The sequence below is a fragment of the Ranitomeya imitator genome, chromosome 1 (assembly GCF_032444005.1).
Source record: "Ranitomeya imitator isolate aRanImi1 chromosome 1, aRanImi1.pri, whole genome shotgun sequence".
Lineage (NCBI taxonomy): Eukaryota > Metazoa > Chordata > Amphibia > Anura > Dendrobatidae > Ranitomeya > Ranitomeya imitator.
In genome coordinates, this window is record NC_091282.1 from 1134174563 (window position 1) to 1134198496 (window position 23934).

At 44.5% G+C, this 23934-nt stretch overlaps 1 protein-coding gene across 1 annotated transcript in view; it reads right to left on the reverse strand.

Annotated features, from left to right (window-relative positions):
• Positions 1-23934, reverse strand: part of GABRB1 (gamma-aminobutyric acid type A receptor subunit beta1) — an 890147-nt gene that overhangs the window by 39593 nt on the left and 826620 nt on the right. The window contains exon 8 of the mRNA XM_069744511.1: positions 12558-12808. Coding sequence (XP_069600612.1) covers positions 12558-12808 — 251 coding nt within the window. The remainder of the gene's footprint in view (positions 1-12557; positions 12809-23934) is intronic.

The following is a 23934-nucleotide window of genomic DNA, read 5'->3' on the forward strand; positions in this document are numbered from 1 at the left end:
CACCTGCAGAAACCACTCATCAAAAATGAGTGCTTGAATGGAACAAATGTATGTATAAGCATCACTGATTACATCCTGAGCTAGGCATGAAGAGGTAAGATCAAAGGCAAACAATCATTAAAATATATAAAAACAATTAATTTAAGAATATATGCTCAAAAGAGATGTTAGTGGGTTATGTTTCACCACAGCTAAAGCTAAACCCTATTATTTTCTGAGGCCATTCTCCAGGAATGTAATATAAGATTGCTATGACTTTTTATTTATGACTCAATATACAGAATTTAGAGTATCTCCGCAGTTCTTGACTAGGAAATATTATCTATTAATATTTCCACAGTTCTCTCAGCTGGCTTAGTTTTATGGTTTAGTAAATTAATTTTCAAATATATAAGTGGATACAAGAAGAAGAGGAGAGTCCCTCATTTAGCACCTCCAACATTTAGACAAAGTGTTGAGTACAGTACCAGCAGAGCTATTGTTAATATACAGACTAAGCCCAACATTAGGTTTCTTACTTGTACCTTTGTTTCTCTTTTTGTCTGCTTTTGCCCCTCTGTGCTTCCAACTGCTCAGAGCAGATTGAACAAACATGCTGTTATATGCTGTATATAGATAGAGCAAGTGAAGTAAGTGTTGAACACGTCACCAATTTTCTAAGCAATATATTTCTGAAAGTGCTATTGACATGAAATTCTCCCCAGATGTCGCTTACAACCCATCCAATCCACACAGTCAAAGCAATCAAACCTTAGATGTCCATAAATTAAGCCATGTGTAACAATGAGAAATGACACAGGGAAGAAGTATTGAACACAAAAAGAAAGAGAGGTGCAAAAAGCCATGGAAAATCAAGACACCAACTGAAATCTATCAGTAATTACAGTAATTATAACACAGTCCTGCCACTTATTGAAACATAAAATCAGCTGGTTTAACTGACAGCCTATAAAAAGGTGTCTAATTACCAAGGTGCCACACAAGAAACATCTCATGATGGGTAAAACAAATGAGGTTCCTCAAGAAATTTGCAACCTTATTGTTGTAAAACATACTGATGACATTGTTTACATTAGAATTTCTAAACTACTGTAGGTTACAGTGAGCACTGTTGGGGTCATAATCCGAAAGTGGAAAGAACATAATTTAACCATAAACCGTCCATGACCAGGTGCTCCCCGAAGGATTTCTGACATAGGAGTGAAAATAATTATCAACAGAGTTGTCCAAGAACCAAGGACCACCTGTGAAAACCTACAGAAAGATATGGAATCAGCAGATACAATTGTTTCAAAGAAAGCAATAAGTACTGCACTCAACCTCAATGGCCTGTATGCACGCTCACCACGCAAGACTCCATTGCTGAACAAAAAGCATGTTCAAGGGCATTTAAAGTTTGCTGAACAACATTTAGACAAGACAGTGAAATACTGGAAGAATATAGTCTGGTCAGGTGAGACCAAAATTGAACTCTTTGGCTGCCATAATACACACCATGTTTGGAATCCAAAAGGTACTGCATATCACCCCAAAAAACTAAAAACAGCTTACCAACAGTGAAGTTTTGATGTGGGAAAATCATTGCATGGACCTGTTTTCACAAACAGTACTTCCAAACTTCATTTAATTGAAGGAAGGATGAATGGACAAATGTACCAAGATATTCTTAATAAAAATCTGCAGCCATCTACCAGGATGATGAAGATGAAATGGGCATGGACATTTCAGCAAGACACTGATCCATAACACACAGCCAAAAAAACTCTCAATTGGTTTCAGAGAAAGAAAATAATGCTGCTAGAATGGCCCAGCCAATCACTTGACCTGAATCCAATAGAAAATTTATGGAAAGAAGTAATGCCCAGCGTTCATAGAAGGATCCCACAGAACCTTCAGAATTTAAAGATTGTTTATGTGGAAGAATCACATCTGAGCAACGCATGTGACTAGTTTCTCCATATAGGAGTCGTCTTAAAGCTATCATCAACAAAGGCTTTTATATTAAGTATTAAATAGATTTCAGTACGTTTTGAATACTTAACTTATGGATATCCACAGTTTGATTTCTTTGCCTGTGTGGATCATATGTGTTGTTACAGACATCTAGTGAGAATTTCATGTCAATAACAACTCAATAAATATATTTACTTGGAGAATTGGTAATGCATTCAATACTTATTTCACCCGCTGTGTACTTACTGTATATATATATATATATATATATATATATATATATATATACATATATACAGTATATATACACTGCTCAAAAAAATAAAGGGAACACTAAAATCCCACATCCTATATATCACTGAATTAAATATTCAAGTTGTATATCTTTACTCATTACATAGAGGAATGTGTTGAGAACAATAAAACCTAAAAATGATCATCGTAAATCACAACTAATATCCCACGGAGGTCTGGAGTTGGAATGATGCTCAAAATCAAAGTGGAAAATGAAGTTACAGACTGATCAAAATTCAGTGGAAATGCCTCAAGACAAGGAAATGATGCTCAGTAGTGTGTGTGGCCTCCACGTGCCTGTATGATCTTCCTACAGCGTCTGAGCATGTTCCTGATGAGGCAGCGGATGCTCTCCTGAGGGATCTCCTCCCAGACCTGGACTAAAGCATCTGCCAACTCCTGGACAGTCTGTGGTGCAACGTGACGTTGGTGGATGGTGCGAGACATGATGTCCCAGATGTGTTCAATCGGATTCAGGTCTGGGTAACAGGCGGGCGAGTCCATAGCTTCAATGCCTTCATCTTGCAGGAACTGCTGACACACTCCAACCACATGAGATCTGGCATTGTCCTGCATTAGGAGGAACCCAGGGCCAACCGCACCAGCATATGGTCTCACAAGGGGTCTGAGGATCTCATCTCAGTACTTAATGGCAGTCAGGCAACCTCTGGCAAGCACATGGAGGGCTGTGCGGCCCTCCAAATGCCACCCCACACCATTACTGACCCACTGTCAAACCGGTAACATAGTAACATAGTAACATAGTTAGTAAGGCCGAAAAAAGACATTTGTCCATCCAGTTCAGCCTATATTCCATCATAATAAATCCCCAGATCTACGTCCTTCTACAGAACCTAATTGTATGATACAATATTGTTCTGCTCCAGGAAGACATCCAGGCCTCTCTTGAACCCCTCGACTGAGTTCGCCATCACCACCTCCTCAGGCAAGCAATTCCAGATTCTCTCTGCCCTAACAGTAAAGAATCCTCTTCTATGTTGGTGGAAAAACCTTCTCTTCTCCAGACGCAAAGAATGCCCCCCTGTGCCCGTCACCTTCCTTGGTATAAACAGATCCTCAGCGAGATATTTGTATTGTCCCCTTATATACTTATACATGGTTATTAGATCGCCCCTCAGTCGTCTTTTTTCTAGACTAAATAATCCTAATTTCGCTAATCTATCTGGGTATTGTAGTTCTCCCATCCCCTTTATTAATTTTGTTGCCCTCCTTTGTACTCTCTCTAGTTCCATTATATCCTTCCTGAGAACCGGTGCCCAAAACTGGACACAGTACTCCATGTGCGGTCTAACTAGGGATTTGTACAGAGGCAGTATAATGCTCTCATCATGTGTATCCAGACCTCTTTTAATGCACCCCATGATCCTGTTTGCCTTGGCAGCTGCTGCCTGGCACTGGCTGCTCCAGGTAAGTTTATCATTAACTAGGATCCCCAAGTCCTTCTCCCTGTCACATTTACCCAGTGGTTTCCCATTCAGTGTGTAATGGTGATATTGATTCCTTCTTCCCATGTGTATAACCTTACATTTATCATTGTTAAACCTCATCTGCCACCTTTCAGCCCAAGTTTCCAACTTATCCAGATCCATCTGTAGCAGAATACTATCTTCTCTTGTATTAACTGCTTTACATAGTTTTGTGTCATCTGCAAATATCGATATTTTACTGTGTAAACCTTCTACCACATCATTAATGAATATGTTGAAGAGAACAGGTCCCAATACTGACCCCTGCGGTACCCCACAGGTCACAGTGACCCAGTTGGAGACTATACCATTTATAACCACCCTCTGCTTTCTATCACTAAGCCAGTTACTAACTCATTTACACACATTTTCCCCCAGACCAAGCATTCTCATTTTGTGTACTAACCTCTTGTGCAGCACGGTATCAAACGCTTTGGAAAAATCGAGATATACCACGTCCAATGACTCACCGTGGTCCAGCCTATAGCTTACCTCTTCATAAAAACTGATTAGATTGGTTTGACAGGAGCGATTTCTCATAAACCCATGCTGATATGGAGTTAAACAGTTATTCTCATTGAGATAATCCAGAATAACATCCCTCAGAAACCCTTCAAATATTTTACCAACAATAGAGGTTAGACTTACTGGCCTATAATTTCCAGGTTCACTTTTAGAGCCCTTTTTGAATATTGGCACCACATTTGCTATGCGCCAATCCTGCGGAACAGACCCTGTCGCTATAGAGTCCCTAAAAATAAGAAATAATGGTTTATCTATTACATTACCTAGTTCTCTTAGTACTCGTGGGTGTATGCCATCCGGACCCGGAGATTTATCTATTTTAATCTTATTTAGCCGGTTTCGCACCTCTTCTTGGGTTAGATTGGTGACCCTTAATATAGGGTTTTCATTGTTTCTTGGGATTTCACCTAGCATTTCATTTTCCACCGTGAATACCGTGGAGAAGAAGGTGTTTAATATGTTAGCTTTTTCCTCGTCATCTACAACCATTCTTTCCTCACTATTTTTTAAGGGGCCTACATTTTCAGTTTTTATTATTTTACTATTGATATAGTTGAAGAACAGTTTGGGATTAGTTTTACTCTCCTTAGCAATGTGCTTCTCTGTTTCCTTTTTGGCAGCTTTAATTAGTTTTTTAGATGAAGTATTTTTCTCCCTATAGTTTTTTAGAGCTTCAATGGTGCCATCCTGCTTTAGTAGTGCAAATGCTTTCTTTTTACTGTTAATTGCCTGTTAAATGCTGAAGGATGCTGCAGGCAGCAGATCACTCTCCACGGCATCTCCAAACTCTGTCACGTCTGTCACATGTGCTCAGGGTGAACCTGCTTTCATCTGTGAAGAGCACAGGGCGCCAGTGGCGAATTTGCCAATCCTGGTGTTCTGTGGCAAATGCCAAGCATCCTGCATGGTGTTGGGCTGTGAGCACAACCCCCATCTGTGGACGCCGGACACTCAGACCATCCTCATGGAGTTGGTTTCTAACAATTTGTGCAGACACATGCACATTTGTGGCCTGCTGGAGGTTATTTTGCAGGGCTCTGGCAGTGCTCCTCCTGTTCCTCCTTGCACAAAGGCTGCGGTAACGGTCTTGCTGGGTTGTTGCCCTCCTACAGCCCCCTCCACGTCTTCTGGTGTACTGGCCTGCCTCCTGGTAGCATCTCCAGCCTCTGGACACTACGCTGACAGACACAGCAAACCTTCTTTCCACAGCTCGCAATGATGTGCCATCCTGGATGTGCTGTAATACCTGAGCCACTTGTGTGGGTTGTAGAGTCTGTCTCATGCTACCATGAGTGTGAAAGCACAACCAACATTCAAAAGTGACCAAACCATCAGCCAGAAAGCATTGGTACTGAGATGTGGTCCCCACCTGCAGAACCACTCCTTTATTGAGTGTGTCTTGATAATTGCCAATAATTTCCATTTGTCGTCTATTCCATTTGCACAACAACATGTGAAATTGATTGTCAATCAGTGTTGCTTTCTAAGTGAACAGTTTGATTTCACAGAAGTTTGATTTACTTGGAGTTATATTCTGTTGTTTAAGTGTTCCCTTTATTTTTTTAAGCAGTGTATATATATATACAAGTATATATATATATATATATATATATATATATTTGTATATATATATATATATATATATATATATATATCTACATATATAATTGTCTAAGGGTTTTTCTGTCTGTCTGTCCTGGAAATCCTGGCGGCCTCGACCAATCAGAGACGGGCACAGCATGGCGACAATGATGTCATAAAGGTTGCCTCGACCAATCAGCGACGGGTACAGTCTGCCGCGAATTCGCCTCGACCAATCAGCGACGGGCACAGTATCGACGTAGATGTCATAATGGTTGCCATGGCGACGATGATGTCATGAAGGTTGCCTTGATCAATCAGCGACGGGCACAGTCTGCCGCGAATTCTGGAATCATCATTGTCCATATACTACGGGGACATGCATATTTTAGAATACCCGATGCGTTAGAATCGGGCCACAATCTAGTCTACTATATAATTATTTAAGGGTCACTTCCATCTGTCTGTCTGTCCAGGATATTCATTGGTCGCAGCCTCTGTCTGTGATGGAAATCCAAGTCGCTGATTTGTCTCGCCAGCTGCCTGTCATGGCTGCTGCGACCAATCAGCGACGGTCACAGTCCGATTAGTCCCTCCCTATACCCTGCAGTCAGTGCCCGGCACCCGCTCCATACTCCCCGCAGTCAGTGCCCGGCGCCCGCTCCATACTCCCCACAGTCAGTGCCCGGCACCCGCTCCATACTCCCCTCAGTCAGTGCCCGGCACCCGCTCCATACTCCCCGCAGTCAGTGCCCGGCGCCCGCTCCATACTCCCCGCAATCAGTGCCCCGCACCCACTCCATACTCCCCGCAGTCAGTGCCCGGTGCCCACTCCATACTCCCCGAAGTCAGCGCCCGCTCCATACTCCCCTCCGGTCACTGCTCACACAGGGTTAATGCCAGCGGTAACAGACCGCATTATGACGCGGGTAACTCACTCCATTACCGCCGCTACTATTGATGCTGCCTATGCAGCATCAATAGTAAAAAGATCTAATGTTAAAAATAATAAAAAAACAAAAAACCTGCTATTCTCACCTTCGGTAGTCCAACGATGCCGCCAGCTTCCGGTCCCAGAAATGCATTGCGAAATTACCCAAAAAACGTAGCGGTCTCGCGAGACCGCTAAGTGATCTGGGTAATTTCGCAATGCATCCTGGGAACGCAAGATGGCGGCAACCGCGCGCATCACCAGAGGTTCGCTGCATCTACGCTGGATCCCGCCGGGTGAGTATATAACTATTTTTTATTTTAATTATTTTTTTAACAGGGATATGGTGCCCACACTGCTGTATACTACGTAGGCTGTGTTAGATACCGCGTGGCTTCTATATACTACCTGGCCAGTGTTAGATACTATGTGGGCTGTGTTCTATACTGCGTGGGCTGTGCTATATATTACGTGGTCAGTGTTATATACTGCTTGGGCTGTGTTATATACTACATGGCTGCTATATACTACGTGGGCAGTGTTATATACTACATGGCTGTGTTCTGTACTGCGTGCTATATACTACGTGGCCACTGTTAGATACTATGTGGGCTGTGCTATATATTACATGGGCTGTGTTATATATTACATGGCCAGTGTTACATACTACATGGGCTGTGTTATATACTGCGTGGCTGCTATATACTGCGTGGCTGCTATATACTGTGTGGGCTGTGTTATATACTACATGGGCTGTGTTATTTACTGCATGGCCTATATTAACTGAAGACACAAAAGAGAATAGTAAAACCAAAAACACTCAGTTTGAAAAAATGTTGCAGTAATCCGCAAGTGCTAGTAAAAGATGTAAAAAACAGGGTATTTGGTTGATACGTTTTTTGCAAAAAATGTATACTAAGCTGCTCTACCAATCTTCACGGTATACCCTTATCAGAGCAGTCCTAACTAATGTATGCAATCCCTATCTGATGTATTTAAAAACCTGATCATCTGTATATAACCTGTGTGAACAGGGTTCAGAGAGGAAAAATCCATGTGTGCATACAGGGTAGAACAGCTTTTGTGCAGATAGCCCAAGAGGAGTGGTGGAACTCCCCAGTCTTGTAGACACAAGAGAACAATTATGGAAACAGGAACACATGGGCTACTTGCACAGTGAACAAGTCTGTATGATCATGTTCACACACCACCAAGAAACCTGAAGACACAAAAGAGAATAGTAAAACCAAAAACACTCAGTTTGAAAAAATGTTGCAGTAATCCGCAAGTGCTAGTAAAAGATGTAAAAAACAGGGTATTTGGTTGATACGTTTTTTGCAAAAAATGTATACTAAGCTGCTCTACCAATCTTCACGGTATACCCTTATCAGAGCAGTCCTAACTAATGTATGCAATCCCTATCTGATGTATTTAAAAACCTGATCATCTGTATATAACCTGTGTGAACAGGGTTCAGAGAGGAAAAATCCATGTGTGCATACAGGGTAGAACAGCTTTTGTGCAGATAGCCCAAGAGGAGTGGTGGAACTCCCCAGTCTTGTAGACACAAGAGAACAATTATGGAAACAGGAACACATGGGCTACTTGCACAGTGAACAAGTCTGTATGATCATGTTCACACACCACCAAGAAACCTGAAGACACAAAAGAGAATAGTAAAACCAAAAACACTCAGTTTGAAAAAATGTTGCAGTAATCCGCAAATACCCTGTTTTTTACATCTTTTACTAGCACTTGCGGATTACTGCAACATTTTTTCAAACTGAGTGTTTTTGGTTTTACTATTCTCTTTTGTGTCTTCAGGTTTCTTGGTGGTGTGTGAACATGATCATACAGACTTGTTCACTGTGCAAGTAGCCCATGTGTTCCTGTTTCCATAATTGTTCTCTTGTGTCTACAAGACTGGGGAGTTCCACCACTCCTCTTGGGCTATCTGCACAAAAGCTGTTCTACCCTGTATGCACACATGGATTTTTCCTCTCTGAACCCTGTTCACACAGGTTATATACAGATGATCAGGTTTTTAAATACATCAGATAGGGATTGCATACATTAGTTAGGACTGCTCTGATAAGGGTATACCGTGAAGATTGGTAGAGCAGCTTAGTATACATTTTTTACAAAAAACGTATCAACCAAATACCCTGTTTTTTACATCTTTTACTAGCACTTGCGAATTACTGCAACATTTTTTCAAACTGAGTGTTTTTGGTTTTACTATTCTCTTTTGTGTCTTCAGGTTTCTTGGTGGTGTGTGAACATGATCATACAGACTTGTTCACTGTGCAAGTAGCCCATGTGTTCCTGTTTCCATAATTGTTCTCTTGTGTCTACAAGACTGGGGAGTTCCACCACTCCTCTTGGGCTATCTGCACAAAAGCTGTTCTACCCTGTATGCACACATGGATTTTTCCTCTCTGAACCCTGTTCACACAGGTTATATACAGATGATCAGGTTTTTAAATACATCAGATAGGGATTGCATACATTAGTTAGGACTGCTCTGATAAGGGTATACCATGAAGATTGGTAGAGCAGCTTAGTATACATTTTTTGCAAAAAACGTATCAACCAAATACCCTGTTTTTTACATCTTTTCCTAGCACTTGCGGATTACTGCAACATTTTTTCAAACTGAGTGTTTTTGGTTTTACTATTCTCTTTTGTGTCTTCAGGTTTCTTGGTGGTGTGTGAACATGATCATACAGACTTGTTCACTGTGCAAGTAGCCCATGTGTTCCTGTTTCCATAATTGTTCTCTTGTGTCTACAAGACTGGGGAGTTCCACCACTCCTCTTGGGCTATCTGCACAAAAGCTGTTCTACCCTGTATGCACACATGGATTTTTCCTCTCTGAACCCTGTTCACACAGGTTATATACAGATGATCAGGTTTTTAAATACATCAGATAGGGATTGCATACATTAGTTAGGACTGCTCTGATAAGGGTATACCGTGAAGATTGGTAGAGCAGCTTAGTATACATTTTTTGCAAAAAACGTATCAACCAAATACCCTGTTTTTTACATCTTTTACTAGCACTTGCGGATTACTGCAACATTTTTTCAAACTGAGTGTTTTTGGTTTTACTATTCTCTTTTGTGTCTTCAGGTTTCTTGGTGGTGTGTGAACATGATCATACAGACTTGTTCACTGTGCAAGTAGCCCATGTGTTCCTGTTTCCATAATTGTTCTCTTGTGTCTACAAGACTGGGGAGTTCCACCACTCCTCTTGGGCTATCTGCACAAAAGCTGTTCTACCCTGTATGCGCACATGGATTTTTCCTCTCTGAACCCTGTTCACACAGGTTATATACAGATGATCAGGTTTTTAAATACATCAGATAGGGATTGCATACATTAGTTAGGACTGCTCTGATAAGGGTATACCGTGAAGATTGGTAGAGCAGCTTAGTATACATTTTTTGCAAAAAACGTATCAACCAAATACCCTGTTTTTTACATCTTTTACTAGCACTTGCGGATTACTGCAACATTTTTTCAAACTGAGTGTTTTTGGTTTTACTATTCTCTTTTGTGTCTTCAGGTTTCTTGGTGGTGTGTGAACATGATCATACAGACTTGTTCACTGTGCAAGTAGCCCATGTGTTCCTATGGCCTATATTAACGCATCGGGTATTCTACAATATGTATGTATGTTTATAGCAGCCACATGGTATATACCACAGGCCACGTAGTACTCCTATATACTACGTGGCCTGTACTATATACTATGTGGCTGCTATATACATACATACATATTCTAGAATACCCGATGCATTAGAATCGGGCCACCATCTAATATATATATATATATGTATATATATATATATATATATATATATATATATATATATATATATATATACACACACTGCTAAAAAATAAAGGGAACACTAAAATCCTACATTCTAAATATCACTGAATGAAATATTTCAGTTGCAAATCTTTATTCATTACATAGTGGACAGCATTGAGAGCAATAAAACATAAGAATGATCAATGAAAATTAAAATTAATATCCCATAGAAGTCTGAATTTGGAATGATACTCAAAATCAAAGTAGAAAATAAAATTGCAGGCTTATCCAACTTCAGTGGGAATTCTGCAAGACAAGGAAATGATGCTCAATAGTGTGTGTGACCTACACATGCCTGTATGACCCCCCTATAACTCTATAACCCTATAACTGGGCATACTCCTAATGGGGTGGCGCATGTTCTCTTGAGGGATCTCCTCCCAGACCTGGATTAAAGCTACAGTCGACTCCTGGACAGTCTGTGGTGCAATGAGACATGATGTCCCAGATGTGCTCTATTGGATTCAAGTCTGGGAAATGGGCAGGACAGTCCATAGCATCAATGCCTTGGTCATGCAGGAACTGCTGCCACACTTCAAACACATGAGACCTAGCATTGTCATGCATCAGAAGGAACTCAGGGCAAACTGCACCTGCAAATGGTCTCACAATGGGTCTGAGGATCTCATACCAGTACCAATTGGCAATCAGGGTACCTCTGTCTAATACATGGAGGGCTCCAATTAAATGCCTCCCCACACCATTACTGCCCCACTGTCAAACCATTCATGGTGGGGGATGGATGTTGCAGGCTGAACATCTCCAGACTCTCACGTCTGTCACATGTGCTCAGTGTGAACCTGCTCTCAACCATGAAGAGCACATGATACCAATGTTGAATCTGCCAGTCTTGGTGTTCTCTAGCAAATGCCATCACCCTGCACAGTGTTGTGCTGTAAGCACAAACCCCACTTGTGGACGTTGGTCCCATATACCATCTTCATGGAGTCTGTTTCTGACAGTTTGAGCACACATATGGAGTTAATGGCGTCCTGGAGGTCATTTTGCATGGCTCTGGCACTGCTTCTCATGTTCCTTCTTGCACAAAGGAGGAGATAGCGGTACTGCTGCTAGGTTATGGCCCTCCTACGACCCCCTCCTTGTTTCCTGGTGTATTGACCTGTTTCTTGGTATCTGCTCCATGCTCTGGATACTGTGCTGAGAGGCACAGCTACCCGTCTTGCCACAGCTCGCATTGATGAGCCATCCTGGATGAGCTGCACTACCTGATCAACTTCTGTGGGTTGTAGACACAAATATATAGTGTATGTAAACTTCTGGTTTCAACTATATCTATATAGTCATATGTTTTAGATTTCTGGGAGCATAGTCACTACCATAAGCACTGTTGTCGAGTGTGAGCACAACACAGTTGATGTCAGCGCTACACGTGCAACAGAGTGGCGACAGCATGCATGGTTTTCTCTGCCACGTGAAGGCGGCTCACCACAGCACAGTTAAACTGAGGTTTTAGCTGACTCAAAAATCACTTCAATCAACATTGCATGCATAGTTCCATGAATCACTGAAAGAGAACACAGCTGTTAGCGAGCATGAGAGTGAGAGCATGCTCAGCTAAGGATGACAGGATACCTGCACTGTCCAAGATAGAACTCAGACATTGGAACCTACCGAAGGATGGCTCCAATGGCAACAGATGGTAAATACAGCTTGAGGGGATTCATCTCTAGGCATTCAGTACTACTCAACTATAAAAATTTGTAAAATACTTAATTTGGCACACTTTATTAACAATTTATATAGATTATTGTGAAACCTATATAGAAAGATTACAGCAGTTATGCATGTTCATATTTTTAAATATCTATGTATGTACACATATGCTTTCGTCACCATTCATTGATAACCATGAACCGTAAAAATTCAATTTAAAGTTTCTTATCACCTGAACTTTGTTCATTTCCAGTTTGTTTTTTTCATTAGTCGCTTTTTCCGCCTTCTCTGCTGCTTTCTTCTGAAGTTGTGGGCCTTTTCCAAAGAAGATGTAGTTCACAAAAGCGTATTCCAGCAATGCCAAAAATACAAATACAAAACAACCCATCAAATAGATGTCAATAGCTTTGACGTAAGGGATCTTTGGTAGGGTCTCTCTGAGATGGGTGCTGATGGTTGTCATTGTCAGCACAGTGGTTATTCCTGGAAAACAAGTTTTACAATGTGTAATAAATTCATATATTTCTCTAGGTGAAGTTCTAGTTTAAAGCCAATTATCCCCCTATGTCCTCCTGATTGTGTTTTCTTAAATATACAAAACCTGTAAAATGTTATCCATCAAAGCTATGACGCCATGTGCACACGTTGCGCATTAGGCTTAGGAAATTTTGGTGCGGATTGTGCATCTCTTGGCAGAAAACGCAGGTGCGGATTTGACGTGTTTTTTGTGCAGATTTTGTGCGGATTTTCTGCAGATTTTTTGCCAATTTACTGCGTTTTTTACCCCTGCGGATTTCTATAATGGAATGGGTACAAAAATGTTGCAGATCTGCAAAAAAGAAGTGACATGCTACTTCTTTTAATCCGCAGCGTTTCCGCACGGAATTTTGCGCACCATTAGCACAGCATTTTTTTTACCATTGATTTACATTGTACTGTAAATCACTTGCGGATCTGCAGTGTTTCTGCACTGCAAAAAACGCTGCGGATCCGCAGGAAATCCGCAACGTGTGCACATACCCTTAGTTAGTTAACATGCATATGTAAATTCATACACATATAAGTACTAAATTGGTACTTTGTGAAATGTTTCAAGTGAACATGTTAACTCACCTAACATAGTTGTTTTATTAAACATTTTAATAAAATTTTCCTCAAACTTTTTTCTTATAACTCTGTATTGTGCGTTTTCTCTGCTGTTCCTCCACCATACATGTATGAATATAATGACTAAAAGGCATTAATTAGGTGGCTCCTTGCACACCCCAGTCAGTAATGACATTATAGGAGAGGGCCATAGATTATTTATACATATTCAGAAAAGATAACAGAGGAATTGCACAATTCAGAGGTTTAAGAATATTAGCGTGAGACCTTAAAAATAAGGTCTGTTTAACACGGAGGAGAATCGCAGAAATGTTCCCTGAACAGTGATCCGTATGTCATCCATGTGCAATGCGAGGATGTGATTTTCTCACATGTAAGCATCCGTGTGACATCCGAATGGCATCTGTATGGCGAGATTTTCTCGCCGGCTTGCAAAATGGATATATAATGGATCCATGGCCTCAAATACTCGTGAAAACATATACAGTATATATATATATATATATATATATATGTATATATATATATATATATATATATATATATATATATATATATATATATATATATATACACACCGTATATACTCGAGTATAAGCCGAGATTTTCAGCCCAAATTTTTGGGCTGAAAGTGCCCCTCTCGGCTTATACTCGAGTCACGGTCGGCGGTGGGGTCGGCGGGTGAGGGGGAGAGGGCGCTGAGGCATACTCACCTAGTCCCGGCGGTCCTGACGCTCCCCCTGCCTGTCACACGGTCTCCGGGTGCCGCAGCTCTTCCCCTGTTCAGTGGTCATGTGGGACCGGTCATTAGAGAAATGAAAATGGACTTCACTCCCATAGATGTGGAGCCGCATATTAATTTCTCTAATGAGCGGTAACGGTGAGGAAGAGGCTGCGGCACCGAAGACCAGCTGTCCGGGGGAAGGAGCGGGACGCCGGGAGCAGGTAAGTATTTCATATTTACCTATCCCCGTTCCACACACTGGGCGCCGCTCTGTCTTCGCGTCCTCTAGCACTGACTGTTCAGGTCAGAGGGCGCGATGATGCATATAGTGTGCGCGCCGCCCTCTGCCTGATCAGTCAGTGCGGAGAGACTGCGAGATGGGACGCTGGGAGCTGCAAGCAAGAGAGGTGAGTATGGCATTTTTTTTTATTGCAGCAGCAGCAATGGTACAGATTTGTACATCTATGGGGCAATAATGAATGGTGCAGAGCACTATATGGCACAACTATGGGGCAATAATGAATGGTGCAGAGCACTATATGGCACAGCTATGGGGCAATAATGAACGGTGCAGAGCACTATATGGCACAGCTATGGGGCAATAATGAACGGTGCAGAGCACTATATGGCACAGCTATGGGGCAATAATGAACGGTGCAGAGCACTATATGGCACAGCTATGGGGCAATAATGAATGGTGCAGAGAACTGTATGGCACAGCTTTCTATGGTACATCTATGGGGCAATAATGAACGGTGCAGAGCACTATATGGCACAGCTATGGGGCAATAATGAACGGTGCAGAGCACTATATTGCACAGCTATGGGGCAATAATGAACGGTGCAGAGCACTATATGGCACAGCTATGGGGCAATAATGAACGGTGCAGAGCACTATATGGCACAGCTATGGGGCAATAATAAATGGTGCAGAGCACTATATGGCACAGCTATGGGGCAATAATGAATGGTGCAGAGCACTATATGGCACAGCTATGGGGCAATAATGAACGGTGCAGAGCACTATATGGCACAGCTATGGGGCAATAATGAACGGTGCAGAGCACTATATGGCACAGCTATGGGGCAATAATGAACGGTGCAGAGCACTATATGGCACAGCTATGGGGCAATAATGAACGGTGCAGAGCACTGTATGGCACAGCTTTCTATGGTACATCTATGGGGCAATAATGAACGGTGCAGAGCACTATATGGCACAATATATGTAAAAATAGAGATAGAATGGCACCAGGTGTTTCCTCCACAGATAAAATATAACGTGGAGTTTGCCCAAACCTCAAATCAACAGCGCTGGAATATGGATCAAAGGAGGCTCAGTTTAGAACCACTGTGGCATGCAGTAAACAATAGCATTAGGGTGGTGCTCAACATTAAAGAGCAATGAAGATCCACAAAATGAAGAAAAATGAAGTGGCACTCACCCGATATTGCTGTATGGAAAATGTCCTTTATTCAGAGTATACACTCACAGACATCTGGTGGAGAGGCGGCTTGGTAGGAAGGAAGGTGCAAGGGGAGGCAAGAGGACGACGGCCGTTTCGCGCCTGCGCGCTTCAACGGGACCCGTTGAAGCGCGCAGGCGCGAAACGGCCGTCGTCCTCTTGCCTCCCCTTGCACCTTCCTTCCTACCAAGCCGCCTCTCCACCAGATGTCTGTGAGTGTATACTCTGAATAAAGGACATTTTCCATACAGCAATATCGGGTGAGTGCCATTTCATTTTTCTTCATTTTGTGGATCACTATATGGCACAGCTATTGGGCGATAATGAACGGTATGGAGCATCTATTTTTATTTTTGAAATTCACCGGTAGCTGCTGCATTTTCCACCCTAGACTTATACTCGAGTCAATAAGTTTTCTCAGCTTTTTGTGGCAAAATTAGGGGGGTTGGCTTATACTCGGGTCAGCTTATACTCGAGTATATACATATATATATATATATATATATATTAGTAAAGACCAAAAGTTTGGACACACCTTCTCATTTAAAGATTTTTCTGTATTTTCATGACTATGAAAATTGTACATTCACACTGAAGGCATCAAAGCTATGCATTAACACATGTGGAATTATATACTTAACAAAAAAGTTTGAAACAACTGAAAATATGTCTTATATTCTAGGTTCTTCAAAGTAGCCACCTTTTGCTTTGATGACTGCTTTTCACACTCTTTACATTCTCTTGATGAGCTTCAAGAGGTAGTCACCGGGAATGGTTTTCAATTCACAGGTGTGCCCTGTCAGGTTTAATAAGTGGGATTTCTTGCCTTATAAATGGGGTTGGGACCATCAATTGTGTTGTGCAGAAGTCTGGTGGATACACAGCTGACAGTCCTACGGAATAGACTGTTAGAATTTGTATTATGGCAAGAAAAAAACAGCTAAGTAAAGAAAAACGAGTGGCCATCATTACTTTAAGAAATGAAAGTCAGTCAGTCCGAAAAATTGGGAAAACTTTGAAAGTGTCCCCAAGTGCAGTGGCAAAAACCATGAAGAGCTACAAAGAAACTGGCTCACATGAGGACCGTCCCAGGAAAGGAAGACCAAGAGTCACCTCTGCTACTGAGGAGCACCTCGGATTAGAGACCAGGTCAATGCCACACAGAGTTCTAGCAGCAGACAAATCTCTACAACTGTTAAGAGGAGACTTTGTGCAGCAGGCCTTCATGGTAAAATAGCTGCTACGAAACCACTGCTAAGGACACGCAACAAGCAGAAGAGACTTGTTTGGGCTAAAGAACACAAGGAATAGACATTAGACCAGTGGAAATCTGTGCTTTGGTCTGATGAGTCCAAATTTGAGATCTTTGGTTCCAACCACTGTTACATGGTTACATAGTTACATAGTTAAGGTTGAAGGAAGACTATAAGTCCATCTAGTTCAACCCATAGCCTAACCTAACATGCCCTAACATGTTGATCCAGAGGAAGGCAAAAAAACCCATTTGGCAAAGAGTAAGCTCCACCTTGGTGAAAAAAATTCCTTCCCGACTCCACATACGGCAATCAGACTAGTTCCCTGGATCAACGCCCTATCAAGGAATCTAGTGTATATACCCTGTAACATTATACTTTTCCAGAAATGTATCCAGTCCCCTCTTAAATTTAAGTAATGAATCACTTATTACAACATCATACGGCAGAGAATTCCATAGTCTCACTGCTCTTACAGTAAAAAATCCGCGTCTGTTATTATGCTTAAACCTTTTTTCCTCCAGATGTAGAGGATGCCCCCTTGTCCCTGTTTCAGGTCTATGATTAAAAAGATCATCAGAAAGGTCTTTGTACTGTCCCCTCATATATTTATACATTAAAATAAGATCACCCCTTAGTCTTCGTTTTTCCAAACTAAATAGCCCCAAGTGTAATAACCTATCTTGGTATTGCAGACCCCAAGTCCTCTAATAACTTTGTGTTAGGGCTAGCGGAACGCACCAAATAATAAGACAGATAGAATATGGTGCGTTCGCAGCCCGGGGTCCACCGTGCAGAGATGGAACCTGCTGCCAAGTAATGACGGACTATATGGCGGTACTCATAAGTATACACACGTGGGTTAAACTTCACCCAGCGTGAAGGAAGCGATCCTGTTGCGTCACAGGACCGCGGTACCGCACATAGAGCGCGAGCAAGTAGTCAGCGAACTCAACCCTAACTAGGATTGAAGTCCGATTAGACCCTTGCTGGCACAACACCGCAACTGGGTGTGTAAGGAAACTAAATAGCCATATTAAGGCACAAGAGTGCATGCGGTGCCGCACTGACGAACACCACTAACCACCCAGGCTTGGGTAAGGAAAGCACAGAGGAAGTGCACGGCGCCGTACTGGCGGTCACAGCAACTGGACGCTGTAATGTGTGATTCGTGCTGTAGGATAAGTCGGGCGCTAGATAGCAACCATACACCTTCCGCGAATAGACATTCAATAGGGTAGGGGTATCCAAGGACGACTTGCACTCACAACATACACACATTAACAATTGTACACTAGCGCATGGCCGTGCAGTCATGCGCAGTTTATATAGTTGCAGCACAGGAAGTGGCCACAGAAACTTTGCCCTTCCAAGACCTGCCAAGAGGACCAATGGAATGGAATGTGCTGCAGAGCCTGAGCACATGACCCTCGATCTCCAACGGGAGATCTTGCCCTGGGCATGCTCAGTGTGTGCAGACAAGGACTTAGTCCCAGAGAAGTCCGCTCGCTGCTGACCAGCACTGACTTTAATGGCAGGAGCTGAAGAAGCAGCAGTAACTCTCTGTACAGAGTGAGACTGAGCAAGACGCTGGGACCGACGTCCCTGCTGAGCAGACTCCACTGCGGCTGGATAAGAATGGGAGACCGCAGCGGAGATGGCTCGAGATTCCCCCTGTGCAGAAGTGGAAACTCGAGACCTAACATTACCCCCCCTCCTTGGGCCCCCCCGTCCTTGGGCCTCGCTACGCTCGAAGGCAGCAATGAGCTGTGGGGCCCGAATGTTTTCAGCAGGCTCCCATGACCTGTCCTCTGGGCCATAACCCTTACAATCCACCAGATAGAACTTTTTGCCGCATACCACCTTGCACCCCAAAATAGCGTTCACCTCGTAATCGTCTGTAGACGAACCCGATGTCCCGGCAGATGACTCGGAAAACCGACACATGTATACGGGTTTCAAGAGGGACACATGAAAGGTGTCGGTGATACCCAAGCGTGGAGGAAGAGCCAAACGGTAGACCACAGGATTAACCTGTTCGAGAACCTTGAAGGGACCCAAGTAGCGAGGAGCAAACTTAATGGACTCAACTCGCAGCCTGATGTTACGGGCGGAGAGCCACACCAAGTCGCCAGGAGCAAAGGTCGGAGCGGGGCGCCGATGAACATCGGCGGAGAACCTCATTCTCTCCTTGGAGGCCCGAATGGCATCCTGCGTGCGGTCCCAAATGTCCCATGCCTCCACAGCCCAGTCTGCCACCCTGGAGTCAGCAGAAGACACAGGCATGGGCACAGGAACACGCGGATGCTGGCCGTAATTTAGGAGGAATGGAGTCTGACCGGTGGAGTCGGCTACGGCATTGTTAAGTGCAAACTCTGCCCATGGTAGCAAAAATGCCCAGTAATCCTGCCTGGCAGAAACAAAATGTCGTAAATATGTGACCAAGGTCTGGTTGGCCCTCTCTACCAACCCATTCGTCTCGGGATGATATGCCGAAGAGAGATTCAACTCAATACTGAGTAGACGACAAAGCTCTCTCCAGAATCGAGACGCAAACTGGGGACCCCGGTCACTAACAATTTTGTCTGGCATACCGTGTAGGGGAAAGATATGCTTGACGAACAAGACAGCCAACGCCCGTGCAGAAGGTAGCCGTGGAAGAGGCACCAAGTGCACCATTTTGGAAAAATGGTCGGTGATCACCCAGATAATGGTGCAGTTACGAGACTTGGGTAAGCCCACCACAAAGTCCATCCCGACCATCTCCCAGGGCCTGTCCGCCACCGGCAGAGGATAAAGCAAACCAGATGGCCGTTGCCGAGGAGTCTTGTTCTTGGCGCAAGAGACACACGCCCGAACATACTCTGCGACATCACGAGCCATATGCGGCCACCAGTACATCCTCGCCAGTAATTCAGATGTCCTTTTGGTACCAAAATGTCCACCCACCCTGGACGAGTGTGCCCAAGAGAGAACCTCCGGTCGCAAATTGGATGGAACAAAAGTCTTGCCCGGGGGCACAGACTCTAGCGAAACCGGGGCCACAGTTCTCAAGCTCTCGGTGGGGACAATAAGCCGAGGCTCCTCCTCCGCAGATGACACAACAGAGCGAGAGAGAGCGTCGGCCCGAATGTTCTTCTCCCCAGAAAGAAAATGGAGGGTGAAATGAAACCGGGAGAAGAATAAGGACCATCTGGCCTGGCGAGAATTCAACCGCTGGGCTGTCTGCAGGTACACCAAATTTTTATGGTCTGTGAAGACTTGGAAGGGAAAACGTGCTCCCTCCAAGAGATGTCTCCACTCCGAGAAAGCCAACTTCATGGCTAGCAACTCCCTGTCCCCGATGGAATAATTCCTCTCTGCTGGTGAGAAGGTCTTGGAGAAAAAGAAGCAAGGATGCTTCCGACCTTGAGCATCCTTTTGGAAGAGGACTGCTCCAGCACCAACAGAAGAGGCATCCACCTCCATGATAAATGGCTTATCAACATCGGGGCGATGTAGGATGGGAGCGCTAGCGAAGTGTGACTTTATAGAGTTAAAGGCCTTGGAGACCTCCTCAGACCACAATTTGGGATTCGCCCCCTTCTTGGTGAGGGCAACCAAGGGAGCTACCAAAGTTGAGAAGTGCGGAATGAACTGGCGATAATAATTAATGAACCCCATAAAGCGCTGCACCGCTTTAAGAGAATGGGGTTCCTGCCAGTCCATCACAGCCTGTAGTTTGGCAGGATCCATAGCCAATCCCTGGGCAGAGATGATGTAGCCTAGGAAAGGTAAGGACTCCTGCTCAAACATACACTTCTCCAACTTGGCATAGAGGGAGTTTGCCCGTAGGAGGTCGAAGACTTTGCAAACATCTCTCCGGTGGGAGTCAATATCTGGAGAGTAGATGAGAATATCATCCAGATAGACTATGACCGAGGTGAAAAGCATATCCCGGAAGATATCGTTCACAAAGTCTTGGAAAACGGCTGGGGCATTACAGAGCCCGAAGGGCATCACCAGATATTCATAGTGCCCATCCCTGGTGTTAAAAGCCGTCTTCCATTCGTCCCCCTCACGGATGCGAATCAGGTTGTAAGCACCCCGCAGATCTAGTTTAGTAAATACCCTTGCTCCCCGAAGCCTATCGAAGAGCTCAGATATCAAGGGCAAAGGATACTTGTTCTTAACGGTGATGGCGTTAAGACCCCTGTAGTCTATGCATGGACGCAATTCCCCATTCTTCTTCTGCACGAAGAAGAACCCTGCCCCAGCAGGTGACACTGACTTCCTAATGAATCCTCTTGCCAGATTTTCCTGGATGTACTGTGACATTGCCTCCGTCTCCGGGAGAGATAGCGGATAGACTCGACCCCGGGGAGGCTCAGCACCAGGCAAGAGATCAATAGGACAGTCATAGGGGCGATGGGGCGGAAGGATCTCCGCCGCCTTTTTGGAGAACACGTCTGCATAAGACCAATACTGCTTGGGGAGAGAGGAAAGATCTGCGGGTACCTCTGTAGTTGAAACCTGAACGCACTCCCTCTGACACCTACCCCCACAAGATTCGCCCCATCCCAGGATTCTGCCAGAGGACCACTCGATATGAGGAGAGTGGTACCGTAGCCAAGGTATTCCCAACAGGACCTCATCAATTCCCTCAGGAATGACGAGCAGAGATATAATCTCCTGATGAGATGGCGACATGGACAGAGAAAAAGGGATGGTCTGGTGTGTTATCTGTGAGGGCAGTGCCGACCCATTCACCACTCGTACCGTTACTGGTTGAGCTAGCATAACCAGGGGTATTGCGTGACGTTGGGCGAAGGCAGAAGACATAAAATTGCCCTCCGCCCCAGAATCCACGCAGAGCTCTACCGAGTGGTAGAATGAGCCTATAGTAATTGTCCCCTTAAATGACAATTTAGAGGCAAACGTCGCCGTGTCTAGTGTACCTCCACCTACTACCACTAGACGCTGACGTTTCCTCGACCGCTGAGAACATCTGGTGGCTAGATGTCCTGACTGCTGGCAAACATGACAGACCTTGAGTGCACAAGCGGTCCGGGACTTAGATCCCGCTTGTGACACTTCCCTGGCCTCATGTGACTCAGGAACCAGGACCGGAGATTCCAGAGGTTTGGCGAAGGTAGGAGCCAGCCGAAACCTCTGCCTACACTGGGCTCGCTCTAACCTCCGCTCGTTAAAACGGAGGTCAATTCGAGTGGAGACAGTTATTAACTCCTCCAGTGTGGCAGGAATCTCCCTAGTGGCCAGAGCGTCCTTAACGTGGTCAGCCAGGCCCCTCCAAAATATGGGGATAAGAGCTTTATCCGACCAATCCAGCTCAGAAGCTAAAGTGCGGAATTGGACGGCAAAATGACTGACCAAGGACTCACCCTGAGTTAATGCCAGCAGTTGGAGCGCAGTATCATGGGTGACTTGAGGTCCTAAAAAGACCTGTTTCAGAGTGCTCAGAAACAGCGGAGCACTCTGCACCACATGATCACCACGCTCCCACAGCGGCGTAGCCCATTCCAACGCCCTGTCCGACAAGAGAGACACTATAAATCCCACCTTTGCCCGCTCTGTGGGAAAACGTGCAGCCAGGAGCTCGAGGTGAATAGAGCACTGACTCACAAATCCCCTACAAAACTTGCTATCACCGGAAAATTTTTCTGGCAGCGGGAGGCGAGATAATGTCGGAGCAGGGGTGGCAATGGACAGGGTTGCTGCAGCCACGATAGCAGCCTGTACAGCAACTGCGGTAACATCCACAGCTGAGGTTGCGCTCTCAAGAGCCGCCAACCTACCCTCCAGCTGCTGGATATACCGCAAGGATTGCTGTTTGTCCGTCATTACTAGCCAGACCCTGGCGCTAGTGTAATGTTAGGGCTAGCGGAACGCACCAAATAATAAGACAGATAGAATATGGTGCGTTCGCAGCCCGGGGTCCACCGTGCAGAGATGGAACCTGCTGCCAAGTAATGACGGACTATATGGCGGCACTCATAAGTATACACACGTGGGTTAAACTTCACCCAGCGTGAAGGAAGCGATCCTGTTGCGTCACAGGACCGCGGTACCGCACATAGAGCGCGAGCAAGTAGTCAGCGAACTCAACCCCAACTAGGATTGAAGTCCGATTAGACCCTTGCTGGCACAACACCGCAACTGGGTGTGTAAGGAAACTAAATAACCATATTAAGGCACAAGAGTGCATGCGGTGCCGCACTGACGAACGCCACTAACCACCCAGGCTTGGGTAAGGAAAGCACAGAGGAAGTGCACGGCGCCGTACTGGCGGTCACAGCAACTGGACGCTGTAATGTGTGATTCGTGCTGTAGGATAAGTCGGGCGCTAGATAGCAACCATACACCTTCCGTGAATAGACATTCAATAGGGTAGGGGTATCCAAGGACGACTTGCACTCACAACATACACACATTAACAATTGTACACTAGCGCATGGCCGTGCGGTCATGCGCAGTTTATATAGTTGCAGCACAGGAAGTGGCCACAGAAACTTTGCCCTTCCAAGACCTGCCAAGAGGACCAATGGAATATGCTGCAGAGCCTGAGCACATGACCCTCGATCTCCAACGGGAGATCTTGCCCTGGGCATGCTCAGTGTGTGCAGACAAGGACTTAGTCCCAGAGAAGTCCGCTCGCTGCTGACCAGCACTGACTTTAATGGCAGGAGCTGAAGAAGCAGCAGTAACTCTCTGTACAGAGTGAGACTGAGCAAGACGCTGGGACCGACGTCCCTGCTGAGCATACTCCACTGCGGCTGGATAAGAATGGGAGACCGCAGTGGAGATGGCTCGAGATTCCCCCTGTGCAGAAGCGGGAACTCGAGACCTAACATTTTGGTTGCTCTTTTCTGCACCCGCTCTACTTCAGCTATGTCTTTCTTATACACCGGAGACCAGAACTGTGCACAGTATTCTAAGTGTGGTCGAACTAGTGACTTGTATAGAGGTAAAATTATGTTCTCCTCATGAGCATCTATGCCTCTTTTAATGCATCCCATTATTTTATTTGCCTTTGTAGCAGCTGCCTGACACTGGCCACTG